Source organism: Lampetra fluviatilis, chromosome 53 (genome assembly GCF_964198595.1).
Source record: "Lampetra fluviatilis chromosome 53, kcLamFluv1.1, whole genome shotgun sequence".
Lineage (NCBI taxonomy): Eukaryota > Metazoa > Chordata > Hyperoartia > Petromyzontiformes > Petromyzontidae > Lampetra > Lampetra fluviatilis.
The window spans coordinates 6,350,840-6,375,807 of record NC_136327.1 but is presented as its reverse complement, the minus strand read 5'-3'; the positions used below and the strand labels follow the sequence as shown (position 1 = coordinate 6,375,807).

At 51.5% G+C, this 24,968-nt stretch overlaps 1 protein-coding gene across 5 annotated transcripts in view; it reads left to right on the top strand.

The window, feature by feature from the left end:
• Positions 1-24,968, top strand: part of LOC144949330 (alpha/beta hydrolase domain-containing protein 17B) — a 175,709-nt gene that overhangs the window by 4,977 nt on the left and 145,764 nt on the right. For 3 of the 5 annotated variants that reach the window (XM_078879296.1, XM_078879295.1, XM_078879292.1), the window contains exons 2-4: positions 950-1,438; positions 13,338-13,517; positions 14,414-20,726. In XM_078879296.1, coding sequence (XP_078735422.1) covers positions 972-1,438; positions 13,338-13,517; positions 14,414-14,633 — 867 coding nt within the window. In that variant the 5' untranslated portion in view covers positions 950-971 and the 3' untranslated portion in view covers positions 14,634-20,726. Of the gene's footprint in view, positions 1-949; positions 1,439-13,337; positions 13,518-14,413; positions 20,727-24,968 lie in introns of those variants that run through there. The other 2 variants (XR_013640267.1, XM_078879294.1) reach the window with 2 other exon arrangements.

Below are 24,968 nucleotides of genomic sequence, written 5' to 3'. Positions count from 1 at the left end.
CACACAGCACAACTAACAGTACCCCACACGCACACACAGTGACCCACACACACACACAGTGACACACACACAGTGACACACACACACACTAAGACAGTGTCACACACACCCGGCATCACACATTAAGACAGTGACACACACACACCCGGCATCACACACTAAGACAGTGACACAAGACACACAGCACAACTAACAGTACCCCACACACACACACATTGACCCACTCACACACAGTGACACACACACCCGGCATCACACACTAAGACAGTGACACCAGAGACACAGCACAACTAACAGTACCCCACACACACACAGACACACGCGGCACACGGAAGACCCCCCCAGACACACGCACTAAAGACAAGCGGACACACCTCACGGCAGAGACGCAACTCGGGCACACCGGCGACCGGGCGACACACGAACAAAGATCCGCTGTGGCATATAGTCCTTAGCGGACTTGGGAGACAAGCGCTGACACACAACCACACACACAACCACACACGCACAACCACACACACACACACGCTGACACACAACCACTTACACACACACAACCACGCACACACACAACCACACACGACACACAACCACGCACACACGACACACACAACCACGCTGACACACAACCACGCACACAACCACACACACACAACCACACAACCACGCTGATACACACAACCACGCACACAACCACGCTGACACAACCACGATGACACACAACCACGCTGACACACAACCACGCTGACACACAACCACGCTGACACACAACACAACCACTTACACACAACCACACACACACACAACCACACACACACACAACCACACACACACACAACCACACACACAACCACACATACACAACCACACACACAACCACACACACAACCATACACACACACAACCACACACTCACAACCACGCACTCTCTCTTCGCGTGCCCCCCCAGGCCCCCAGACCCCCAGACCATCATGAACGGCCTCTCGCTCAGCGAACTCTGCTGCCTCTTCTGCTGCCCGCCGTGCCCGAGTCGCATCGCGGCCAAACTCGCCTTCCTCCCGCCGGAGCCTACCTACGCGCTCATGGCAGACGAGACGGCTGCCCGCTGGTCCCTGCACCTCACCGAGAAGGCCGAGTGGCAGTACTCGCAGCGAGAACTCGACGCCGTGGAGGTCTCCATGACGCGCTCGACACGTGGAAACCGCGTGGCGTGCATGTTCGTGCGTTGCGCGCCCAGTGCACGCTACACGTTGCTTTTCTCGCACGGAAACGCCGTGGATCTGGGCCAGATGAGCAGCTTCTACGTGGGCCTCGGCACGCGAATCAACTGCAACGTCTTCTCGTACGACTACTCGGGCTACGGGGCGAGCACGGGGAGGCCCTCCGAGAAGAATCTCTACGCCGACATCGAAGCGGCGTGGCAGGCGTTGCGTACAAGGTGCGTGGTGGTGGTGGTTGTGGTGGTGGTGGTTGTGGTGGGGGTTGTGGTTGTGGGGGTGGTTGTGGTGGTTGTGGTGGGGGTTGTGGTTGTGGGGGTGGTTGTGGTGGTGGTGGTTGTGGTGGTTGTGTTTGATAGTAGGGGAAGTTGGTATCTGTGGAGGTGATAGATGGTGATTGTGGTTAGGGTGGGGGTGGTTGTGGTTGATAGTAGGGGAAGTTGGTATCTGTGGAGGTGATGTTGGTAGTATGGGAAGTGATACCAGCGGGGCTGATTGATGGTGATTGTGGTTAGGGTGGTTGTGGTTAGGGTGGTGGTGGTGGTGGTGATGGCTGTGTTGGCAGTAGGGGAAGTTGGTATCTGTGGAGGTGATGGTGGTTGTGGTTACGGTGGTTGTGGTGATGGCTGTGTTGGTAGTAGAGGAATTGGTATCTTTGGAAGTGGTTGATGGTGATTATTGTTATGGTGGCGGTTGTGATTGCATTTGTTGCTGGTGGTGGTAGCAGTGGTGATGTCACGGTTGTGGTAGCCCAGGTAGTCCTGGTTGAGGTGGTTGTGCTGGTGATGATGTGGGTGGTGATACTGGCAATAGTTGTAGTCGTGTTGGTGATTGTTCACATGGTAGGGCTGGATTTGTCGGAGCTCTTCACTCACAAACGGAATATCCTGTAGTGATATTCCCAGTTGGGGGGTCAATTATTCCCATCATTCATCCAAGGTCGATAAAATAGATACAATTTTGTCAACCCATACGTTTTGACCATATTCTTGTATAGGGAAATTGCGTTTTCAGGTCCATATGGCGAACAGCCGTTTCGATAGGGGCAATTTATTTGTACAAATTTTAGTCTTTGATTGTGTTTCTCCTTTACGTGAATGTTGAGATGTCTAAGGGCACGGGGGTGACCAATGCGGTCTGAATTGGTCTGCGCAGTCCATTTTGGAGACTGATGCCGGCCATTAGAATAACGTTGGCTATGCTGGTTTTAGTTGCATGAAGGCGTTGTTGTTGTTGTTGCTGCTCACATTGAGGTGACGTTACACCCGAGGTCATAACTTGGAGAACAGCGATGTTGTGATGTGCGTGGGATGGCACAGCAAGTAGGTTTTTCTGTGTAATTGTTAGGTGGTGTCCGAGTGTTATGACCTTGTAAGAAATGATGAGATATTATTGGTAGGAACCTCCTGGTTACACCAGCCCACAGGGGATTATTGTGTCCGTCTGTCGTGCATCCAAAAATGGGAGGGGTGGGGCTGGGTGGAGAGGGGAGGGGCTGGGTGGGGAGGGTGGGCAGGGGCTGGGTGGGGAGGGGCTGGGTGGGGAGGGGCTGGGTGGGGAGGGGCTGGTCACCCCGTGGTGCCCTTATAAAACTCAACGTTTAACCTACTCACGCCGACTTGTGCCCGCCCTCACAGTCGGCCATATTTGCGGAATGCACCACGCCGCCGTTGACCCTGGCCATTGACCGAGCAACCCAACGTTCCTACCAGCTCCCTCCGCAGGAATGTGTTGACTACCTCTCCTGGTATACAGGAGGTCGTGGTTTCGATCCCGACCCTGACGCCTGTATATTTGGAGTTTTCGTCTCTCTCTCCCCCCAGATTCATGGGTTTTTCTCAGGGTCTTCTGGTTTTTCCCTCCACATTTAGAATGAACATGCGTTTAGAGTATTTGGCTGCGAAACATGTCCACGTGATAAGCCACTTCGTTGAGCTATCATTTGTGGCCAGGTCGCTTCTGAAAAAGAGCGATGTAACTCAGTGGCCCTTACCTGATAAAATAAAAAAATGTTTAGTTTTTTTTTTAAATGGCCCAGCTGTAGCACGTTCGCTGATTGTTGTAGAGATTAGCGGTTTGTATCTGGAAGGCCACCCTGGTTATTACTACCGAGGTGTGGTAACCGTAAAAACATGCACCGTCTGCTTCGTAGTGGACGTTGAAATACCCCGTTACGTCATTCAAAAAGAGGCCATTGTGTGCCGGCGTCATGGCCTAAATTTGCCAACTTTAAAAAAAACCCACCCACAAATTACACAGCGGGGATTACATACGAGTAATTTGCAGGTAATTTTGGTTGGAAAATTGGGTTTACGCACGGCAATCATCGCCGCCAACTTTCAGACTAATGCCCCTCTCGCAGGCCAGTGCTGAGTCCTGTTGTGCCACTCAGGGGCAAGCTGCCATTAGGGGTTCCCCTAGGCTAAACAACTGCACTCTGATGCTTGTTGTTATGCCATGGGCGCGCTGTGAATGCGAATCGTTATTACAAGTTTTTTGTGAGTTTTTCCATCAACTCAGCAGAGGGAGTTTGATGAAAATTCTGGAGGAGCTGCGTGGAAATATATTATTTTTATTCCGGAAAAACCTTTTTGGGGTTTAAAATCCTTACAATAGTCGCACAGTTTTGTTGTGATCTTGGATTTTTTTTTGTTCAATCACACTAATTATGGGATTAAGATAATTTTTTGAAAGTCGCAAGGTACTTGAAATTAGCGGGTGAGCGGTAGTGACTGCATCATAAATTCCACAGGTACTACTCAATCGGACGCCTTGTCATAGTCTTCAAAGGGCTGACATGATGGCGTTTGATATTAATCTGTCTCCTTTCTGGAATCTCATTGACAATGTTGCGAGGCCAAGGAAAGAAAAGCTTAAATAAGCTGAAGCAACCCTTACATGACGATGCATTCATGAAGAAGTTGATAATTTTTCGTCTTACGACTGATGTTGATGGAGAGACACAAGTAGAATTTTACAGTGCGGTGCTTAAGCGACATAATTGCATCAGAAGTGGATTAACAAAGGGCTATAAAAACATTACGAAATCACGCATCATTTACACCCCTAACTCCCGCAAGAGATCGTACATTTTCACAGGCAAGGACTTTGGCCAGACATATATACACGTACTTACGCACGTACTTGGATGCAACCTTGGGATAACGATCCGCGCACCGGACTTGCAATCCAGTGGTCGCCGTTTGGATCTCCCGGCGCGGCATGTGAAACGATGGGAGAAGTTTTTTTAAATCCACAACGGCCGATTGGCAGTCCGTTTGTCGTGGGGGTAAAGTGTGGGGACTCCCACCTCTTCCAAGACGCCTGGCCAACAAGGAAGAGTAGGCCAACATCCGCTCTAGAGGGGGTCTCTAGAGCTTCCGATACGGCAAACCCTTCAACCGGCAGCAAAAATTGCAGCGCCGTGCGTTTTTTTTTAACCTTTTTACATGCATACCTTTGCATGTCGTCGCCACATGTTTCCATACCCGCTTCCTTCAAGCCGGTGCTAAACCAGACACGATTGCCTGGGGCTGTGAAATACAACCTGAACCCAGAATCACCCACCACCCTTTGCAGGGAAAGCACCTGTGGGAACTTTTTTGCACGAGCGGCAGGGTTGCGCCACGGTGGCGAGATGTTAACTACCTCGCCTGGTACACAAGGGTTTGTGGGTTCGATCCCAACCCTTACGCCTGTATATTTGGAGTTTGCGTGTTCCCCCCGTGGTCGCGTGGATTTTTCTCCGGGTCCTGTTTTTCCTTCTACGTTTAGAATCCACGTGCATTTAGAGTGTTTGGCTGCTATCAATCTCCACATGACAAGTCACTTTGTTGAGCTATCATTTGTGGCCAGGTGGCTTCTGAAAAAGAGCTATGTAGCTCAGTGGGCCTTACCTGGTAAAAAACATAGTAGTCTAGTAACAAAAATATAGTGTGTCGGGGCTGTGACATTATCTCTCCACCGTCAGATTCCATGTCGAGAGTTTTCACAAAGATGCGCGACGATGGCGCGTTGAGCTTTTGTCATTAGCCACGAAACAATTGCACAGCACAAATTGTAAGTGGGGTAATGCATCGACTCTTCGGTTATGCTTTCTTTTCCAGCATCGTGGTAATCGGCTGCTAGGTGAAGGTCCTTCCCACGCAGTGGCGTAGCAATCAAAGTGTGCAGGCGATGCACCTGCACCGTAGCCCAGGGGGCGGGTATGGGCTGAAAACGCCGGGGCTATGAAGTGGAGCATAAATAGGACAGGGGATGACTCATTGATTCCTCCTCCGATGTTGACTGAATATTTCGTCTCATCCGTACTGCGTTCAACCACCAAAACTGCAGCTCAGAACACTTCCCATCGATCGTTTCTCTCTGCCCAAGTTCTTGATACCTTGCTCGGTTCAAGAAGCCTACTAACTCTCTTTATCTATGACGGTTGTAATAATAGTGACGTGTAATTGTTGACTGCTTTCCGTTGAGGCATTTTCGCTTGGTGGCCTTTTTCTCAGCAATCGTGATAAACACATTTTTAAAACACAATACGCCACTGCCGCTCCCCTTACCTCTCCCCCTTACCGCCTCCGCCCCTCGCGCCCTCTCTGTGTCCTCCACCTGATGCATGCAAATTTGCGCTTCGAGCTGAGCCGGGCTTTTACAGCGGCTCGCCATGACGCACGCGGACGTGAAGCACACAAGGTCAAATTGGCCGTTGTCAAGACGCGTTGAGCCGGAACGGGTGGGAACGGTGACTCTGACCTTTTCGCAACTGGGCGAATCTCCCCCCCACCCCTTCCCCACGGTATTTTTTTCCCTGTAAACTGGACCACGGAGAATCGCGTCGGCCGCACGACGTCCCGAAGCGATAACAAACCATTATCATCACCATCGGATGACCGACACGCGGAGGGAGCAGTTGTTCCCAGGCTGGACGGAGCGTGAACGGCTCAATCGTGACGAGCCGGCCGAGAGCGGACGATTTGACGGCACCCACTCCTGTTGGGATGATTATCCGGTCCACGGGATCAGCTTCATCTTCTTTATCATCATCTTCATCATCATCTACTATGCAAGTGGAAGATGACGGTTCGACCCGCGACTGCAGAACGGAGATAACAAACTCGAGGAGGGGGGGGGTGGGGGGTTGGAACACGTTGTCTTCATCAAGACGGTGCAACGGTGGGCACCAGGGCAGGTCCACCAGCTCACAAGCAGCGACGTGGAAGGGCTAAAGAAGCGAGATGGACTTTTGTAACATTTGTTGGTCTTCGCGATATCAGTTTCTTATCTCTCTACAGCACGCCACAGGAAGAAATGTACCGATGCCAGGGATTGGAAGCCACCTGCCTGCAGGCCGAATACACTCCGATTCGCATGGTTGGCTGTGTACATTGGGAAAAAAGTTCAACATGCGTACATTCAAAACAGCAAGAGCCTGTGACTTCCAAAAGCACTCATAATAAGATCTTGGTCCACCTTCAGTAGTATCTGTCTTAGGTACACATGTTCATCCAGCAGTGGATTTGACAATGGCTTGGAGGCTGATAGCTTTGTTGTATGGGAGGAAAGGGGGTGAGCATTATCGCCAGCTCAATGATGCTTCAACATCATCATCCGCCTCTCTTCAACGGAGCACTTCCTTGCCAGGGTACAGAGGCTTTGAGAGCTCTGGACCTGGGGCACTGATACCAATTTGGTATTCATTCTACGTGACTTTACCGAAAGAACCAAGAAGATGAATCCCTGCAGTCACGAAAGCTTTAAATCGAAACCAATTTGGTAGTCGACAAGACACAATGTGTTCTCGTCCCCAACCCACGCTGACCAGTTTGGTGAAGTACGGTCAAACAACTACCCATGGTCGTCACCGTCCATCATCTCTTCTCGCGCCGCGTCAGACCCGTGCGTGCGCGCGTTGTCTAATCAATGCCCTCCTCGTGTGGTCTCCTCCGAGTCATTCCAAGCACGCACCCCCCGCCGGCTTCTTTGTGCACTTTTCATCTCGCGTGCCACGCTGCGCCCAAGAAAAATTGCGTGCCGCGTCTTCCGCTATTCTTAGGCGCTTCACGTGTTTTCCAAGAAAATTACATTGCAACCACCCCCCCCCTCAAGCCAATTTCAAGATTGTACAGAATACTTGAGAAAACAAGAGTTTATATTTTGGAAGTGGTTTTTCTCTACATAACGCTGCGTAGCAGTGTGGTTAGTGAATAACCTAACGCGTATAAGGCGAGGCTCAATGCCTTCCTTGTTAGCCCTGCCCATGACTGAGCGCCTCTTTCTCCCTAAAAATAAATAAAAACAACCCCCCCCACCCACTTCGTTCTTCCACACAGTGTCACAAGACGCGGACGCATTTAGACGCCGTATAAATCCACTTTGTATTTTATCGTAGTGACTCGATAATCCTAACCCCTAGACTCTCATAGAGACCCATAGACTCCGCGCAGAGGCCAATGAACTTACTGCCCGTTTATAAAATAAATGTCCACTGTTTGCGCACGGCACCTCGAGATGCGGACGCATTTAGACCCGCGGGCGTTGAGGGACGCGTTTGTCCGCGGCATTCGTGCGTTTGCGTGCGTTTTTCCGCCCGCGTATTTCTCCGTGTGGTTGAAATCTCCCGTCACATCGGAGGCTCTCTTAAGCTCCCTTATCAAGACTGGCTTGCCAGCTCGTTGTCACGATTGAGAACCACAAGGCTTCAGTAAAGGTTAAGCACCACTGCACCCAAGGGACCATTGCCCAAAACATGATCTTTACCCGATATCTTTTTTTCTGTTGTGAGTTGGGGCGAGGGCTACGATTGTCGTATCCCGGTCGTGCGGATCTCTGGCGGAGCACCGCACCGGCCCGCTGAAGCCCTGTCACGTGATGATCAAACTGATGTGGTTTGTCATTCTCAGAGCTGCGATTTAGCCAAATGAAGTACAGAACCAAATTTAACTGGAGGGATTTGTTTGTTTTTGTTCTCCCGTATGCAGTCATCAGCGACCGCGCCAATACCATCAACTCCGCCACAGTTAAGAACCCTGCTTTAAACACAACTCGGTCGAATCTAGTATGGGTCTCTGCGCAAGTCTTTTGCTTTCTTCATAAGTCTCGCGGCCTATTTTCCAGCACGCGAGTTGTGTAAATCCTGTGGGGATCAATGTGAGTCTCTGGTTCTCAATGTTCGAGCCCTATGGGTCTCTCTGCAAGACATTTATTTGACCGAGGCTGAGATCGTCATCGACTCGTTGCACTTGAGAATCCGGTTTAACCACGCACGGATTCGAACCCAGGATACTCGCGGTGCCAACTCGGCCACCGTGACCTCTGAGCCACCGGGGCCGCCTCATTGTTTAAATCCTGCGTTTAGGAAGTGTCTACTTTAAACCTTTTTGGACAATGACAAAGAAACCATGAAGGGGTGTTTGTCAACAGAGAGCACGAGGAACTTTGTCTCATCCAGCTTGAGGCAGCGCACATCCCTGTACGCTGAACCCCCCCCCCCCGCCCGCCCGGAGCGCAGAATTACAGTGCAACAATTCATTTGAGATGCACTCAAGTTACGAAGTAGGGGGGGGTTGCACTTTCCCACACACCCTGCGACGGGGGACAACACTCGTCGCAAGACGGCCAAACTGGTATTTTTTCATTCTCAAAAGAGCTGCAATTTATCAAAGTGGAGCACAGAGCCGTACTCTGAGCGTGCCGGAATTTTTGGTGCAGTCATTGATAACCGGGCTGGTACGTTGGGCTCGTCGCACGCGAGAGCGCGGTTCGACCACGGGCAGCGGCCAAGACCTGGACTCGAACTCGGGCGCTCAGCCGCAGCGGCTTCGGAATCTCTGACCCCCTGAGCCACTTGGGCCACCTCTAAACGAGGTTTTTGCGACGCTCGCCCATCGGGCCGAAGGCGTCAAAGCCGAGGTCGGCGGGGCTCAATGGAGATCTCCTCCCAAGCGGTAAACTCTGGACCCAGAGGTTTGCGGTTACGTGTCTGAATAGCAGCAAAAAGTTGCAAGATACCGTGGTTACAGTTCAATATTTACAGCCGCTCGAGATGACTCTTAGCATTGCGTAGCTTTCCAACTTGGATTGAAATCGATAGTGCCCTCTCGCTGTGTCCGTCTATCTGAAGTGGGTGGGGGAGAGGTGGTGGCACGGTAACCCTATTAGGGAATGATCAAATGTAAATGAAACGTTAGCGTTGAGCTGTACGAATGCACGTTGAACTACTTTCACCCCTTGCGTAGCCCAACCGTGCTAATCGGAGGTGCGGCGGAAGGACAACAAACGGAACACGAAAAAAATCAGTTGTCAAGAATTTGGCTGTGTTGGCATTTGGACCTCAGCCCGGAGAAAACCGGCTGACGTTGATCGTGGACTTGAGAGAGCACAAAAAAACCATGGGGGGTGGGGGCGTGCCATCTCCCCTCTCCCTCACCGCCGCTCCTGATGACCGAGTCTCGTGCGGGCGTGAAATGTTTCACGCTGGGTCGCCGCTCCTCCTGTCGTCGGGACGTTGGTTTTCAATCGCCGAGTCGGCCCCCTTCTGCCTAAAGCCTTGCGGCTCACGGGAAACGCTGGGGGTGGTGGGGGGGGGAGAGTCAATGGTGGGCGGCTTGGAAAATGTGACCCGGCCCTGCGTTTACTGTCCACGCGATAAAGGCGCTGAAATTAAACCCCGTTAATGTTTAACCGGCGAGCGGTCGTTGCCATAGGCGGCGTTAATCGCCGTGTTTTGTCAACACCCGAATAAAATTTGCGCTCCGAAAATCGTACGGCCAGTAGCAAGTGGTGTCGATTGAACGCAACTCAAAATACCCTTTTGAAAATAATATTTTACTAATTACAAATTTAAGGCAATCTTATCCCGGTTGTGCTGTCCGTGTTGTGTCACGGGTCGAACGAAAGTGGTGTCGATTGAACGCAACTCAAAATACCCTTTTGAAAATTATGTTTGACTAATTACAATTTTAAGGCAATCTTATCCCGGTTGTGCTGTCCGTGTCGTGTGACGGGACGAACGAAAGTGGTGTCGATTGAACGCAACTCAAAATACCCTTTTGAAAATAATATTTTACTAATTACAAATTTAAGGCAATCTTATCCAAGTTGTGCTGTCCGTGTTGTGTCACGGGACAAACGATTCATGCGGATGTCTCGCGGTGTGCTGCTGCCCTCCACGTTATAGGTGAAATGGCCCCGAAGAAGCGGATATCGCAGAATTACTTCTGAGATCCCTTGGAGGGACATGTGATCTGGGGCGCCGCGGTTTGGAGATGTTAACTTCCTCGCCTGGTATGCAGGAGGTCATGGGTTTTATCCCAGCCCCCGACGCCTGTATATTTGGAGTTTGCCTTTCTCTCTCCTCGTGGTCGTGTGGATTTTTCTCCGGGTCCTCCCGTTTTTCCCGCCACATTTAGAAACATGCGTTTTTGAGTCGTTGGCTGCTATACATTTCAACATGATGATAAGCTATCATTTGTGGCCAGGTCGCTTCTGAAAAAAAGCTATAAAGCTCAGTGGAGCAAGCTTACCACCTAAAATATATTTTTTTAATAGTTTAAGATATACACAGTAATAGGGTTCAATACACCACCCATGGGCCATACACCTCTCCCTTTAAGGCTGCAGTGTTGTTCACTAATGTGTTTATTTTTTTAAATTCATATTATTTGTGCTTGTGCATCACTGCCAAGTACAGTATCACCAAATTTCATTTGTTTCACACCCGCAGCAATATTTGCCACGTGACAGCCAAACTCATATTTTTCGTTCTTAGAGCTGAAATTTATCAAAATTAAATGCCGGACAAAAGTAATGTGATGGGTGTTCTTCCGTGCAGTCGTTGGCGACTGGGGCTGAGGCCACCTACTTACTGCACTGGAGAACCATCATTTGATCTCGACTCGGTCTATCTTTGGGTCTCTGTGCGGATCTGTGGGTCTCTGTGCGAGCCTTTGGCCTCTTATTCATATTCTTAGGTTTTTTCGGTAAAGTCACGTACTTGATACAGCTGTCGGGCTGTGACGGTTCCACCTGAAGACAGAAGCTTGTGTTGCCTCCGAAACGTGATTTTTATTTAATTTTACTTTTATTAATTTAAATTTTTTACCTACGTGACTTTACCAAAAAAAACCTAAGAATATGAATCCTTGCAGTCACGAAAGCTTCAAATCTAGAACCTTTGGCCTCTACCTAAGTCGGGCCGTCTCTACGCGGGCGTGCAAAGTCTTGCGTGTAAGCGAGTGGTGACCGGGCCGAGACATCTCAACTCCGCTACACCTGAAAAACCAGCTTCAGTCGCGGCTGGGCGGCTCATAAACCCGGAGTCAAACCCGTACTCGGCAGCCCCTGACCTCAGGAGCCGTACGGCCGCCTCCACGCCCCCCGTGTTAACGCTGGCGTCGCGCGTGCCAGAAGAGCCGCCGTGTGGTATTGACCGAAGGCAACTCGAGAGCACTTGAACCGCTCCCCCCCACCACCCACGGGGCTGACACTCGAGCGTCGGCGGCGTTGTCGCCTAACGCGCTCTCCGCTTGCCAGCGAGTGAAATGTCCGAGCGAAATCAATTTGCTCCTCAAAGGAATGTGGAAGGCGGCGGGTCGCTCGCTCGTCTCCCGTTTTTACAGCCCAAAGTGGTGGAGATTCCACGTTTTTTATGGTCTGGGCGAGTCTGTCCGCGAGGACAAACCGCCGTTGGCTTCCGCAGCACAAAAGCAGTGCTCGTTGTTTTTTGTATCAACCCCGGAGAGCTGATGGGCCTAGCGAACGACCACAACCAGGGTGCGAACTCGGAAACCTTCCGTTACCGCGCTCGCTGTCTTCGGCCGAGCGACAAACACTTGACTCATCGATTGGCGCTGTCGTTCAAGTGCTGGTGACGCATAGGGCTGTTGAGATGGGGTTGGGGGTCGTGGCGGGTTTGTGGAGGGGGCGGGGGGGGGCTGTTATCATGGGCGACGCAGATATTGCAGAGGGGGGCTCTCGGTTAGGGGGCCTAATCTGGCACTTTGCCCCGGGCGTCCAAAAGCCTCTTGGCGGCGGCCCTGGTTATGTCACGTGCGCGCAACCCCGCAGGTGCATGTTACTGGGCGCACGGCCGCTGACCCTCCCTCGCAGCCGACTGCCACGGCGGCAAGCTGCCTGCTTAGGGTACCAAGGAAACCGTGTAACCTGCTCAACGGCTGCTGCTGCTGCTGCTGTTGATCTACTGCTGAACTGCTGTTGAGCTGCTGTTGTTGATCTACTGCTGAACTGCTGCTGATCTGCTGCTGTTGATCTGCTGCTGCTTATCTGCTTCTGCTGCTGATCTGCTGCTGCTGCTGATCTGTTGCTGACCTGCTGCTGCTGACCTGCTGCTGATCTGCTGCTCCTTATCTGCTGCTGCTGCTGTTATGGCGGCGTTTCCACAGCTGTTAGAATCGGGATCCAGGCCGTGCAGCGCTGTTCTCGGTACGGCCCCGGCAAGGACTTGTTTCTCGCCGCAGCGCTTTGTCTGTAAGCTTCCTGCGGACTCGAACCCTCCCCCCCCCCCCCGTCTCCCCTGCCTGCCTCCACTGCTGGAGGGAAAGTTATTGCAATGTATCAATTTATTTATAACAGATCTAACAAATGCTTCAATTAGATGATGCTATCCCGAGCAAAAGGATGATGGCCGGATGCCAAAGGAGAAAGCACTCTCGAGTGCACATCCAGTGAGGAGATGGAGCTATGGTGGCGCCGCACGGCACTAGTCCAGCACTGTGGAGGCCGCGAGGGTTGGCGGATCGTGCAAATGTCGTGAAACTCCCGAACCCGTGGCCATGCAGGTGCCATACCCTGGCTCGCCAGGAGGAGGCGGTACAGCAAAGTGCGGACATTTCCATCTGTTACATTTGTATGGGATAGGGTGTTGCTGCCCTCGCACGCGTGGCCTTTAAATGAGGCTCCGGTACAACGCGCTCACAACATCGGCATTGGGGAGATAAAGACGGCCCCACGCGGTGCTGGCCGCCCACCACCTCGTGCGCCGTGCCGGTCTTCATAGCCGCTCGCTCGCAGCACTCGCCCCGGCGGTCCGCTAAAGGCTACGCGGGGAGGGACCTTTTATCCTCGTCTCTGTCTCCGTGCCGCTGCCCGGATGCCCGCTGCGTGCAGGTACGGCATCAGCCCGGAGAACGTGATCCTGTACGGGCAGAGCATCGGCACGGTGCCCACGGTGGACCTGGCGTCGCGCTACGAGTGCGCCGCCGTCGTTCTCCACTCGCCGCTCATGTCGGGCATGCGTGTCGCCTTCCCCGACACCAAGAAGACGCACTGCTTCGACGTATTCCCCAGGTGCCCGCCCGCTCGATCTGTCCCTCCCCTCCCACCTCTCCAGTCTTTCGCTCGCTCGCCCATCCGCCCGCCCAGTCACTCGCCCTTCCACTTGTCCAGTCTCTCGCTCGCTTTCCTGTTCTCACTTTCGCTCACCCGCTCGCTCGCCCACTTACTCACCCTTCCACCTGTCCAGTCTCTCGCTCGCTCGCCCATTCTCTGTCTGGCTCGCTCGCCCATCCGCCCGCCCAGTCACTCGCCCTCCCACTTGTCCAGATTCTCGCTCGCTTTCCCGTTCTCTCTTTCGCTCACCCGCTCGCTCGCTCGCCCACTTACTCACCCTTCCACCTGTCCAGTCTCTCGCTCGCTCGCCCATTCTCTGTCTGGCTCGCTCGCCCATCCGGCTGCCAAGTCACTCGCCCCCTCCCACTTGTCCAGTCTCTCGCTCGCTTTCCCGTTCTCTCTTTCGCTCACCCGCTCGCTCGCCCACTTACTCACCCTTCCACCTGTCCAGTCTCTCGCTCACTCACCCATTCTCTCTAGCTCGCTCGCCCATCCGCCCGCCCAGTCACTCACCCTCCCACTTGTCCAGTCTCTCGCTCGCTTTCCCGTTCTCTCTTTCGCTCACCTGCTCGCTCGCCCACTTACTCACCCTTCCACCTGTCCAGTCTCTCGCTCGCTCACCCATTATCTCGCTCGCCCATTCGCTCGCTCGCTCACTCACCCACCCACCAGCCCACGGAACAGTACCCAACAGTCCCTGGTTTCTTGAATCCTCACTCGAGACCGCACAACAGAAATCGAGCCGACGGACTGACACCGCAATGAGCGACGGACAAGCGAAGCGCCGACTCTGTTAACCTTTGTCCCCTGTCACCCTCCGTCTACCCCACACTTCCCCGGGTGACCTCTGGCAGCATTGACAAGATGTCGAAGGTGACGTCGCCGGTGCTGGTGATCCACGGCACGGAGGACGAGGTGATCGACTTCTCGCACGGCCTGGCCATGTACGAGCGCTGCCAGCGCCCCGTCGAGCCGCTCTGGGTGGAGGGCGCCGGCCACAACGACGTGGAGCTCTACGGACAGTACCTGGAGCGCCTGCGGTACTTCGTGTCAAGCGAGATCACGGGCGCCTAGCCGCTCCCCTCCTGCCGCCGGAGCCGCGGGCCCTGATGCCAGTTGGCGTTTGGAAGAGCGCCGGCTGGCAGGGAGAGAGACGGATGCGTTTTTTTTCTTTCGTTTTATTTCTTTCACCTTCTTTCCCTTCTCCCCTCCTCGCTGGTGCATCCGATCTCTCCCCTCTCTGGGGCTCATTCTGAGCCAGCCCGGCATGACGTCCGGAGGAGCCAGGTTTTTCTCTTTTTTACACTGCGGAAGCCGAGCCGTGCCACTGAGATAATAAGACCAGATGAGTGAAAGCCGCGTGTAGATGACGCGGTGACGCCGCGTGCGCATGGTGTCACCGAACTGACGTTGCACGCGGCAGAAGCATCGTCGGCTCCCCCCCCCCCCCCTGGCCCTGCTGGGCCCCGAGCTAGATTCGCACGTCTTGTCGCGAGGCCAGTAGCGTGGCACGGTTTTGATTCTGGCTCTGCTCGGCCAAAAGGTGGTGAGAAAACATTTCCGTACTGTGAGAGGCCCACCCTGGCGCGGCTTTGATTTGGCAATGGAAAAAGGGTGACGGAGAGAGAGCGAGACGGAAGGGATAAAACTCTTGAGCAATTTGTTTTATGTAGTCGGACCCAGGCTCTCCGGTTTTACTAGTACCGTTTGTTATTATTATTACTGTCATAAATACCTGTGGAAAGACTGGCCTCGGCAATGGTAACGTGGAATGTCCACGTGACCGAGCGCTTGCCCCGTGCCCGTTTGAGTGGGGAGACCCTTGCACGCATCGGCCGTTATCATCAAGTACTGCATCTGTGAATTTTTTTTTTTCGAAGCGTGGGCGTTACGTCATCGTTTTGTGTGGTCATCAACGCACAGCTGCTCCGGGGGGGGGGGAGTTTGACTGGGCCAGTTATCTTCTCGCGCCGTTCGATAACACGGTCGTCCTGTGCAGGCACTGGCCCTCGGCACAGGAATGTAGAATTTCCACTCTCTCTCTTTCTCTTCGCGGGCAGGCGGCGAGCGGGCAAGCGAGGCTTGGGGTTTCGGCACCGCGAGACTGCGTGTGTGTGCGCCCCTCCGCCCCCCCTTGTGTGCGTGCGTGGATTCTGCGGCGAGCTTCGATGGCGTCTTGGGCTTCGGCAGAGACGCCGCCACTCGACACGCAACAACAACAATGGGGTGGCGAGGCCGATAAAATCCCCGGTTTAATCGATGGCCGTAGTATCTAACCGTTTCCCATTGCTCCCCCCCCACCCCTCTCCACCTGACCGCGAGAAACGAAACCGTGCGTGCGTGCGTGCCTTGCGCGGGACCGGGAGGCATTTGAATTTTAAAAGCGGTCACGACTTGTCAATACGGTTCGTTGGGAACGGGTAAACGCGTCCTTTGTCATCGTCGGGATTCCAACGGTGAGGCACGGCCGACGATGAGTGCCAGCAGAGCATCCCGTTGCCGGCTGACGACACTAACACGGGTGTTCTTGAATAGTCTCGTGCGGACGCAAACGTATATATTTTGTGTGTGTGTGTAGGTGGAGATTTGAGTCTTGTGGCTGTTTTTGAAGCTTTGCTTTGTAAGATGAGGCTGCGTTGCTGGATTATTTACGAGGCGGGAGCACACAATGGGGGATTGAGCGTTGGCTCTCGGTTTGGGGTGGGCAAGACCGCGTGTGTGGCGATGCTGTTGTACATTTTCGTAGCGATGGCCCCCATAAGGATTGTGGTGGTGGGTGTTGGTGATGACAGGGTGATTAACGCATGGCTGGAAGGATGATGGTAATCTTGACATTATTTGTTGCGTGTTTGTTTGAATTTGATTCTGGTGTGCGTGGTGCTGTTTTTGATTTTCACACCCAGTATGTATTTGCACGGACAACACAAGCCCAACAACAGCAGCAGCAGCAGCCGCCACCCGCCACCAAGTGGCGGTGACGTCACCACAGCACACGCGCTCACACACACACACAAATGTACTTGCATGCAACAGGCTTGGCTTTTGTCTTGCATGTGACGTTACGTAACAATCACGTGCAACGAGACAATTGAGACAACGCGAATTTTGAGGGTTTTTCATTTTTACAGCGTTGGAATTCCAAAGATATATTTTTTTGTTTTGGAAGCCGTTCGAGAGTGTGACCCCTCGGCCGCAATGGCGTCGGCGCGGCCCGCCGCTCGTTTGTGGCGGAAGATTTTCGGTTTCGAGTCGCGCAGCCGCGCCCCCCGGTTAAAACCGCGTCGAAAAATACTCGGCGCCGTTTGCTTCGCCGCAGTAGACCACACAGGGCACCCCCACCCCCCACCTCGTTGCGGCGTTCGAAAAAGACTCACCCATTGCGCTCCAGAGGTCGCAAACGGGTTTTGATTCCTTACCCGTACCCGGTCACACCAGGGTCGCAAACGGGTACCCGTACCCGGCCGTACCCGTACTCTACCCGTACCCGGCCGGGTACGGGTAGGGTACGGGTATCGGGTACCTGATTGCGACCTCTGGGATGAAGCCATGTTGCAGGCGCGGGTGGGTTGATTCTAGGAACTTGAATTGTGAGAAGAGACAAGACGTTGGGAAATGAGTGACAAACGGTTCCTCACCAGTGACTCATGGCCTACCCGTACCCGTACCCGGCCGCACCAGGGTCGCAAACGGCTACCCGTACCCGGCCGGGTACGGGTAGCCGGGTATCGGGTAGGGTACGGGTATCGGGTACCCGGTTGCGACCTCTGTTGCGCGCGTCTCGCACTCCAAATAATTTGGCAATTTAACTCCTCGCTTTGGCAACAAATGAACGGGCGACATCGCCACCGACTGTGAAACTTAGCAGGACATCTCTGGAACGGGACTCGGCGTGTGGATTTCCTGCGTGAATATTTGGTGGGTCAATCAAGTGCGAATGTAATTGCGTGTAGATTCCTAGGGGGGGGCGCAAATGTTTTTTTAGGGGCTAACGTGTTCCCTGGTGCCACGGCATTTCGTTTGCGGAGTGCTCGCGGACTTTTAAAAGAGGGCGTTTTCGGACACTGCTCACATCGACTGAATTATACTGCTACGTAATTTTTAGTCAATTGATAGAACACCTGGTGCTATGTCTGCATCAGCATTACTTCGAGCGAACGGTTTTTAATAATGAGCAGCACCAACGTTTCTTAACCACACCTGGGGAAAAGTTATTGGTGAAATTTACAAATTACTTGGATAGAATGCACATTTATATAGTGATTTGTACGATCGCTTGACAAAACGGTTTTCTTTTGACATCTCGGACATATAATTTTAAAACTCGACGTAAGCCTCCTTATGGCAACTCGTTAAGTCTTAACGAGCGACGTTGTTTTAGTAAACGTAGGAAATTCGATAGGACAGAAACATTGTCCGGAAAAAAAAATGTACCGTGCTCACGAGAAGAATATAATCTTGCGCACTGTTGATTATTTGTTGTATAAATGCATTTCAGAATCGGTGACCACGGGTGCACTCAAAGTAAGCTACACGTGACGCGGATACGTTTCTGTCCAATCGCAGACGGTTCTTATCGGGAACACGACTAACGCCACCATCGCACGGCTTCTCCCCGTTTGAAGATGAACAATTTTGATTAGACTTTGGTGATCGACTTTCGACTAGCACAGATACATTTTCGTTTTGAATTCAACTTTTTTTTTAATGGATTCCCAGTGACGGTTTCTCTCAAACTGAGCGACGGTGGCAACTAGTTCTGAGCCGCTCTAGGCGGTTAAAGCGCTCGTCACAGATCGTCGTTAAGTATAAATGGGCATTCCTTTTACTGTGGGGCGCAGAAGCTGAATTCGTTTGCAGGGTTTATCCGTGACGAGCCGAGGTGAAAGGATTTCGTGAAATGTTGCGTAGGATTTAGCGCGAATCTATTTCTCTCGCAGCACAGTAGCGTCTCGAGCCAGAACTTAAGAAGCTCTTCCTCACTCACGGCCGAACCCATTTCTTTTCGACCCTCCCTCGATCCGACGGCTGGCCGCGAGACGGGGTCATCCGGCGGCCACAGGGCTCTGTCTTGGGCAGATCTTGCGGGATGTCCCACGCTGAGAGATGTCCCACGCTGAGGGACGCCAGCATCACACCCGGCCGCCTTTGTCTCCCCAGTGGTGATGTTCGCATCGCCCCAGGCACTCATTTGAGGATGATTCGACCTAGGGGAGGCCCAGGCCCGTTTCAGATAATCGTCACCGGTGTTGGTGGCCGTGAGCGGGAATGGAACTCGGGTCGCCGGGTTCCTAGCGCAGCGCCCTAACCGTTGCGCCACCGCTCCCCACACACGTGCGCCTCGACACGCACACCTTGATTCTAGATTTGAAGCTTTCGTGACTGCAAGGATTCATATTCTTGGGTTTTTTAGGTAAAAAAACACAAGAATACGCACACCTTGGTTTCTTCTGTCACTGCAAAGGGGCCATTCCTTGCGGTGACAGAGGTGATTCGAGCGTGCACGCTAAATTATCCGGCGAAAATATCACCCCCCCCCCCGCCGCGTCTGTGGATGCTCCCATCGACGGCGGATAAAAATGTCGTTTGGCGGCTTTGTGCAATCGTGGTGCCGGGATAAATGACGTCACGGGCTCTCCAAGCGGGGCCCGCTCGCCGCCAAGCGAGGGACCTCCTCCGTCCCCTGCTCGCGAATTCTAAACCGTCCAGACTGAAGTCGCCCCGCAGTGTGTGTGCGCCTGCTTGCGTGTGTGTTTGTTTGTGTGACCACCCCCCCTCCCACCCCCTTGCGTCGACGACTACTACTACTACTACACACAACAACAACTGCCGTTGGCCACTAAAAGTGGCGGTGACATCACCACGGCGCTTGTGCCTGGCTAGGTGCGCACGCACACACACACACCAAACAGTCTCACCAAATAACAAAAGCAACATTATATTTTAAAACTGATGTCATATTTTTACAAAAAAAATGTAGTTGCTGATTAAATGTTGCGCAGAACAATGCCTGCGAAATGATTATTTTGTTTAGTGTTATCGTTTTTTTCCCCGTTTTAAACAAATCCTTAGGCATGAGTCTTGGTTGTTGTTGTTTGTTGTTACTGCTGCGTGTATGGTTGCGGATCGCGGTGTGCGTTTCCGAGGAGGCCATGAACGATCGGCCCCGGTGTTAGATTCCAGCGAAGAGAGACGCGGCGTCCGTCTAGCCACGGCGAGCCCGCGCCGACTCAATACGACACCGCCAGTGGCGCTCTGGAGAATACAAGAAACACAGCAAATGCGCTGGCGACGCGCCTACTCTTTCACACATCTGTCCCTGCACGTGAAAATAAACGCAAGTGTTTAATTGTATTTTTTTCCGCGCACATCCCATCAGCCAGACAGCCTCCCTTCTGGGAGGGCGTAAGTTCAGCAGCATCGGTTGAACACGAGCAAAACTCTGCGCCGGTTTCATTAAACTATAATTAAACTGTTACAACCTTTTATTTTGCAAGGTAAGGCCCATTGAGCGATATAGATATTTTTTTCAGAAGCGACCTGGCCACAAATGATAGGGCAACGAAGTGGCTTATCACGTGGAAACTTACAGCAGTAGCGAAATATCTTCTTGGTTCTTTCGGTAAAGTCACGTAGAAGGGAAATAATAAAAATAAAATAATTCTCACGACGTTTCGGCCACAACGCAATCAGCCGTCCTCAGGTGAAGAACAGGTCTGTCGGAAAGACAGCGTGCTTCTAAACGTGGAGGGAAAAAACAGCGCCCGGAGAAAAAAAATCCACTCGACCACGAAGAGAGAGATACCGAAAACTCCAAATATGCAGGTATCGGGGTCCGGATCAAACCCCCGGACCTCCTGTATACCAGGCGAGGTAGTCAACATCTCGCCACCGTGGCGTGCCATTTTTTATTCTGCGTCTCGTCGGGCAGAGTGAGTGAGGCTCGCTTGAGCAAAGCGCACGCCGACTGTCGATATCGGGCTCTGGAATCATTCTCCTCTCGTGTCGAATCGAGCGTGCTCCCAGACGGAAGGCCCGACGAGGCGATTGGGTCCAATGCAGCAGGTTCACTCACTCGATCAAAACACGGCGATGTTAACGCACGTCATGTTGTAACTTCTTGGTTATTTTGGTAAAGTAACGTAGAAGGGAAGTAATAAGATAATAAAAATAAAACCTAATAAAATAATTCTCACGACGTTTCGGCCACAACGCAAGCAGCCGTCCTCAGGTGTCGAAAAGACAGCGTCTGAATGTCTTTCCGACAGACCTGTTCTTCACCTGAGGACGGCTGCTTGTGTTGTGGCCGAAACGTCGTGAGAATTATTGTTTTATGTTTTCTTTTTATTATTTTATTATTTCCCTTCTACGTGACTTTACCGAAAGAACCAAGAAGATGAATCCCTGCAGTCACGAAAGCTTTAAATCGAAATGTTGTAACTTCTTTCACCACCGTACGCGAGGGTTGTGTAAAAATGAACGCGTTTACCAACGTGGGGCGGTGATGAGGACGTGGAAGATGATGTTCGTCATGCCACCCATTGCGATCGCTCCCGGAGCGGCGAGTTGAGGGTGACGGGCGATCTCCACCCGCGCGTGCGGTCGAGACGTGCACCGATGGAGCATAGTTTCCTGTACTGCATCGTCTATTTATAAACTGGCGTGGTTTATGTTTTGTCCGCTAAAACAAATCTTCGTCGATAACACTGGGTTAAAGAGAAAGCGGGTACAGGGACTCCTCTACTTACGAGCATTAGACTTAGGAACTTTCAGAGATACGAACAAAACTGTCCGTATGTCCAGTTGCCTGTTCGGACCGAGAGCCGTAAGTTCAACCGCAGCGCAATAGACGGCGGTGGTGGCGTCTACATCTGCGAAACGTGAAGTACCAGCGGCATCTACGTCTACAGGAGATTACACAACTTTTAAAGCCATTCCCCGTGTTTCGTGCACATGCCGTGCAACATGTTTGGAATCGATAGGAGTAAAGTTGTACTTACGAATAAAACTCTGAAACCTAACGCGTTCGTAAGTAGAGGAGTCCCTGTATATAATGGACAGCGTTTCAGGCGATGGCCCTTCAAGGCACAGAGGTCACCTGCTTACCTCTATGACCTATTTGTGCTGTGAAGAAGGGCCATTGCCTGAAACGTCGTCTATTACATATTTTTTTTAAGGTTGCAGGGTTACACTGGTCAACAAAAAAAATACATGTTTTTCTTGCCTGGACTTTTGCAGCTGTTTTAGACTAATTTCAGGGTGCTGATTCCAAATCTGATCGCAGATTTGCTCTATCACATCTCATTTTTATGCTATCGGCATACCCCATTCTCATTGATTTTACCCGAAATTAACTCTGTCACTTATGATTGCAAGTTGTTGCGAGTCAGTGACTGCTTTAGTGTTAAAATATGGTGCTGTATTTTTAGGACAGTGTGTTTATAATATCATTTTATGTAGATATCCACATTTATTTAATATTTTTCTTCTGCAGTTTTTATTGAAAATGCAATATTTGATATCTCAAAAACCTGATGTGATAGATTTGGAATCAGCACCCCAAAATTACCTTATAACCGTTGGAATACCTTATGCCAGAAAAAGTGTGTTGACCAGTGTTATCGATGGACGTGTGCAGTTTTGTTGTTGTTGGTTCTTGAGCGCCACTGCCGACGTATCGTCACCAAATCATATTTATGTGTTCTAGATTTGAAGTTTTCGTGAATGCAAGGGTCCATAGTCTTTGGGTTTTTCGGTAAAGTCACGTGGGTTAAAAAAAGAAAACAACTAAATTAAATCACGACGTTTCGGAGGCAACACAAGCTTCCGTCTTCAGGTGTATACCGTGATTTTGCTGATACAGTACTGATACAGTAATTTTGCTGTGATGGTTCCACCTGAAGACGGAAACTTGCGTTGCCTCCGAAACGTGATTTCATTTAGTTGTTTTCTTTTTTAACCTACGTGACTTTACCGAAAAAAAAACCATGAGCACGGGTAATCCGCAACGCCCGACAATCTGCCCACGGTTAAACGAGGGTTCGGCACTTTGCACGGCCGCTAGATGCAGATCATTCTCGTGCTACCACGGTGATATTTGTGGATCTCCTCTGGACGATGTCGGCGGTCGCAAACCGCATCTAAGCCTCTTGCCTTAACACGTGGTGCAACTTTAGAGCGAAACGATCGCGCAATAGACCGTTCATCTCGCACCAGCAGTTCACTCTGTACCTGGCTTCCTTAGACCGCCAGCTTGAGTCGGCTCGAGTTGAGGGGCAGCTCGAGGTGAAGGGCAGCTCTAGTTGATTCGAGTTCAAGGGCAGCTTGAAGGGCAGCTTGAGTCGGCTCGAGTTGGAGGGCAACACGACTTTACTCGAGTTGAACGGCAGCTCTAGTTGATTCGAGTTCAAGGGCAGCTTGAAGGGCAGCTTGAGTCGGCTCGAGTTGAAGGGCAACACGACTTTACTCGAGTTGAACGGCAGCTCTAGTTGATTCGAGTTCAAGGGCAGCTTTGAAGGGCAGCTCTAGTTGGGTCTATAATTAAAGGCGGCGCTTCCCTTCTCCCGTGAGCGGGGAAGCTCTTTGCCAGATTTGTGTCTGACTTGGACGTTCCCAGCGATGATCCGTCCTGGTTGTTGGGTGAGGCCACGTGGTAGTTTTTGTCTTTTTAAAATCCTTTATATTAAGTTCACTTGCTTGTGCGCTTACGACCGTGCAAATCTTTCGGTCGTTTTTTAACCCACTTCCCGTGATCCAATCGAGCTGACATTTTGCACACAGACTCGTTGTGCGTGACAATTTATTTTCGTGAAAATTTTTTTTTCCAAAATTTTCCACTTTTTAGGAAAAAAAAATGTCGTATTTAATTGTAAATACCAATGTGATAAAAATGAAACTCTTACTCAAGAAAAACAGAAATGAATAATAGAATAAAACCGATGCCACGCATATAGAGGATTTATAGTGAAAAACTTTGTTTTTACGGGTTAATTTTTTTTTACTCAAGAAACCCTCCAGCCACCGGACACGGTTGTGACGTTCGCAAAGGTGTTAGTTGCACCTGGGGCAATACATCAGAGATCTTCGCGAGTATGTTAAGAATTCTCGGCAGGGTTATTGACTGGAATTGTTTGAATTAAGAACCTCCTCCTTACGTGACCGAACCCGGACAACGAGCGCGGCTCAGAGTGTTGGCTACGAAAAACCACCGACGTTTTAAGTTCCTTCAGAAATACGCAAGCGAGTCGCAGGGCCAGGGACCTGATAATGCTGGATATAATCAACAGCGAAACGTCGGACATTGTCTTTTTTTCCTCTTACCCCTTTAACATTCCTACCTTTTGGTTTGCTGACGAACCAAATATTCTCGGCATATGTTGCCCATGACCTTGACCAACAACGATTAGATGTTGTCTCTCGTCGGGGAGTGGAGGGTGACAGCTGAAAACTGACACACCGACACAATCTTATCCAAACTCCACCCTCCCCCCCCCCAATAATGATACCTATTATTAGCGGTCGTGAAAACCTACACGTAACATGAGCCATTACATTCGTATTGTTGAAAGTACACGTGGACTTCGAACGCCAGGTTAAATGGTCCCCGCCGCCTGAAAATAATCGTTTGCCGTCTGTAAACGCTTCGTCGTTGGGTTTTTTTTGTTGTTGTTGGTGATGATGAATTTTCCCGTTCGCTCCTTTCAATTTCTGGCGGTGGCGGAACCGCAAAGCGGACCGAGGAGGTCTCAGCCTCCAAGCCGCGAACTGATTGATGAGCTGATGTGCGCTGACGAGCCCGGCTTAAGGTCACGTTCACCGGGCGCGCACGATGGAGGGTGAAACTTGATTTTCCAGCCGGCGTCCTTCTCCCACCACCACCCCCACCCACCACCACCACTCCTGCATCTTACCCTGAGAATGTGAACGCTTCAAGATGACTGTGATGATGGTGATGATGCGAGCTGAATGATGAGAGAGAGAGCAGGAAAACGATTATGTGGTGGGCGCGTCCGCGATGGGTGATTCGGGAAGCCAGCGATTCATCCAGCAGTGTATCGAGAATGCCCGTGAACGACAAATCACTAGATTTGCGTAACACGGTTAACACACTGTACATGTAAACAAACAAACAAAAAAACTTATCTCGTATCAGATAACGTTCTATCTATATATATAAAAACAATGACTATGAAAGATATTTTTTCAAGATGAAACTATATTCACGATATACTTTACCTACTGCAGAGGAGTTTCGGACCTAGTTTTGTATCGCATCGGTGTGGGATTGGGATTGGTAGGATCGGGGGGAGTGGGTAGGATCGGGGGGGGGGGGGGTAGGATCGGGGGAGGGGGGGATAGGCTGGGGGAGGGGTGCCTGGGAATCTGGTTCGGGAAAGCCTTAACAACAATAAT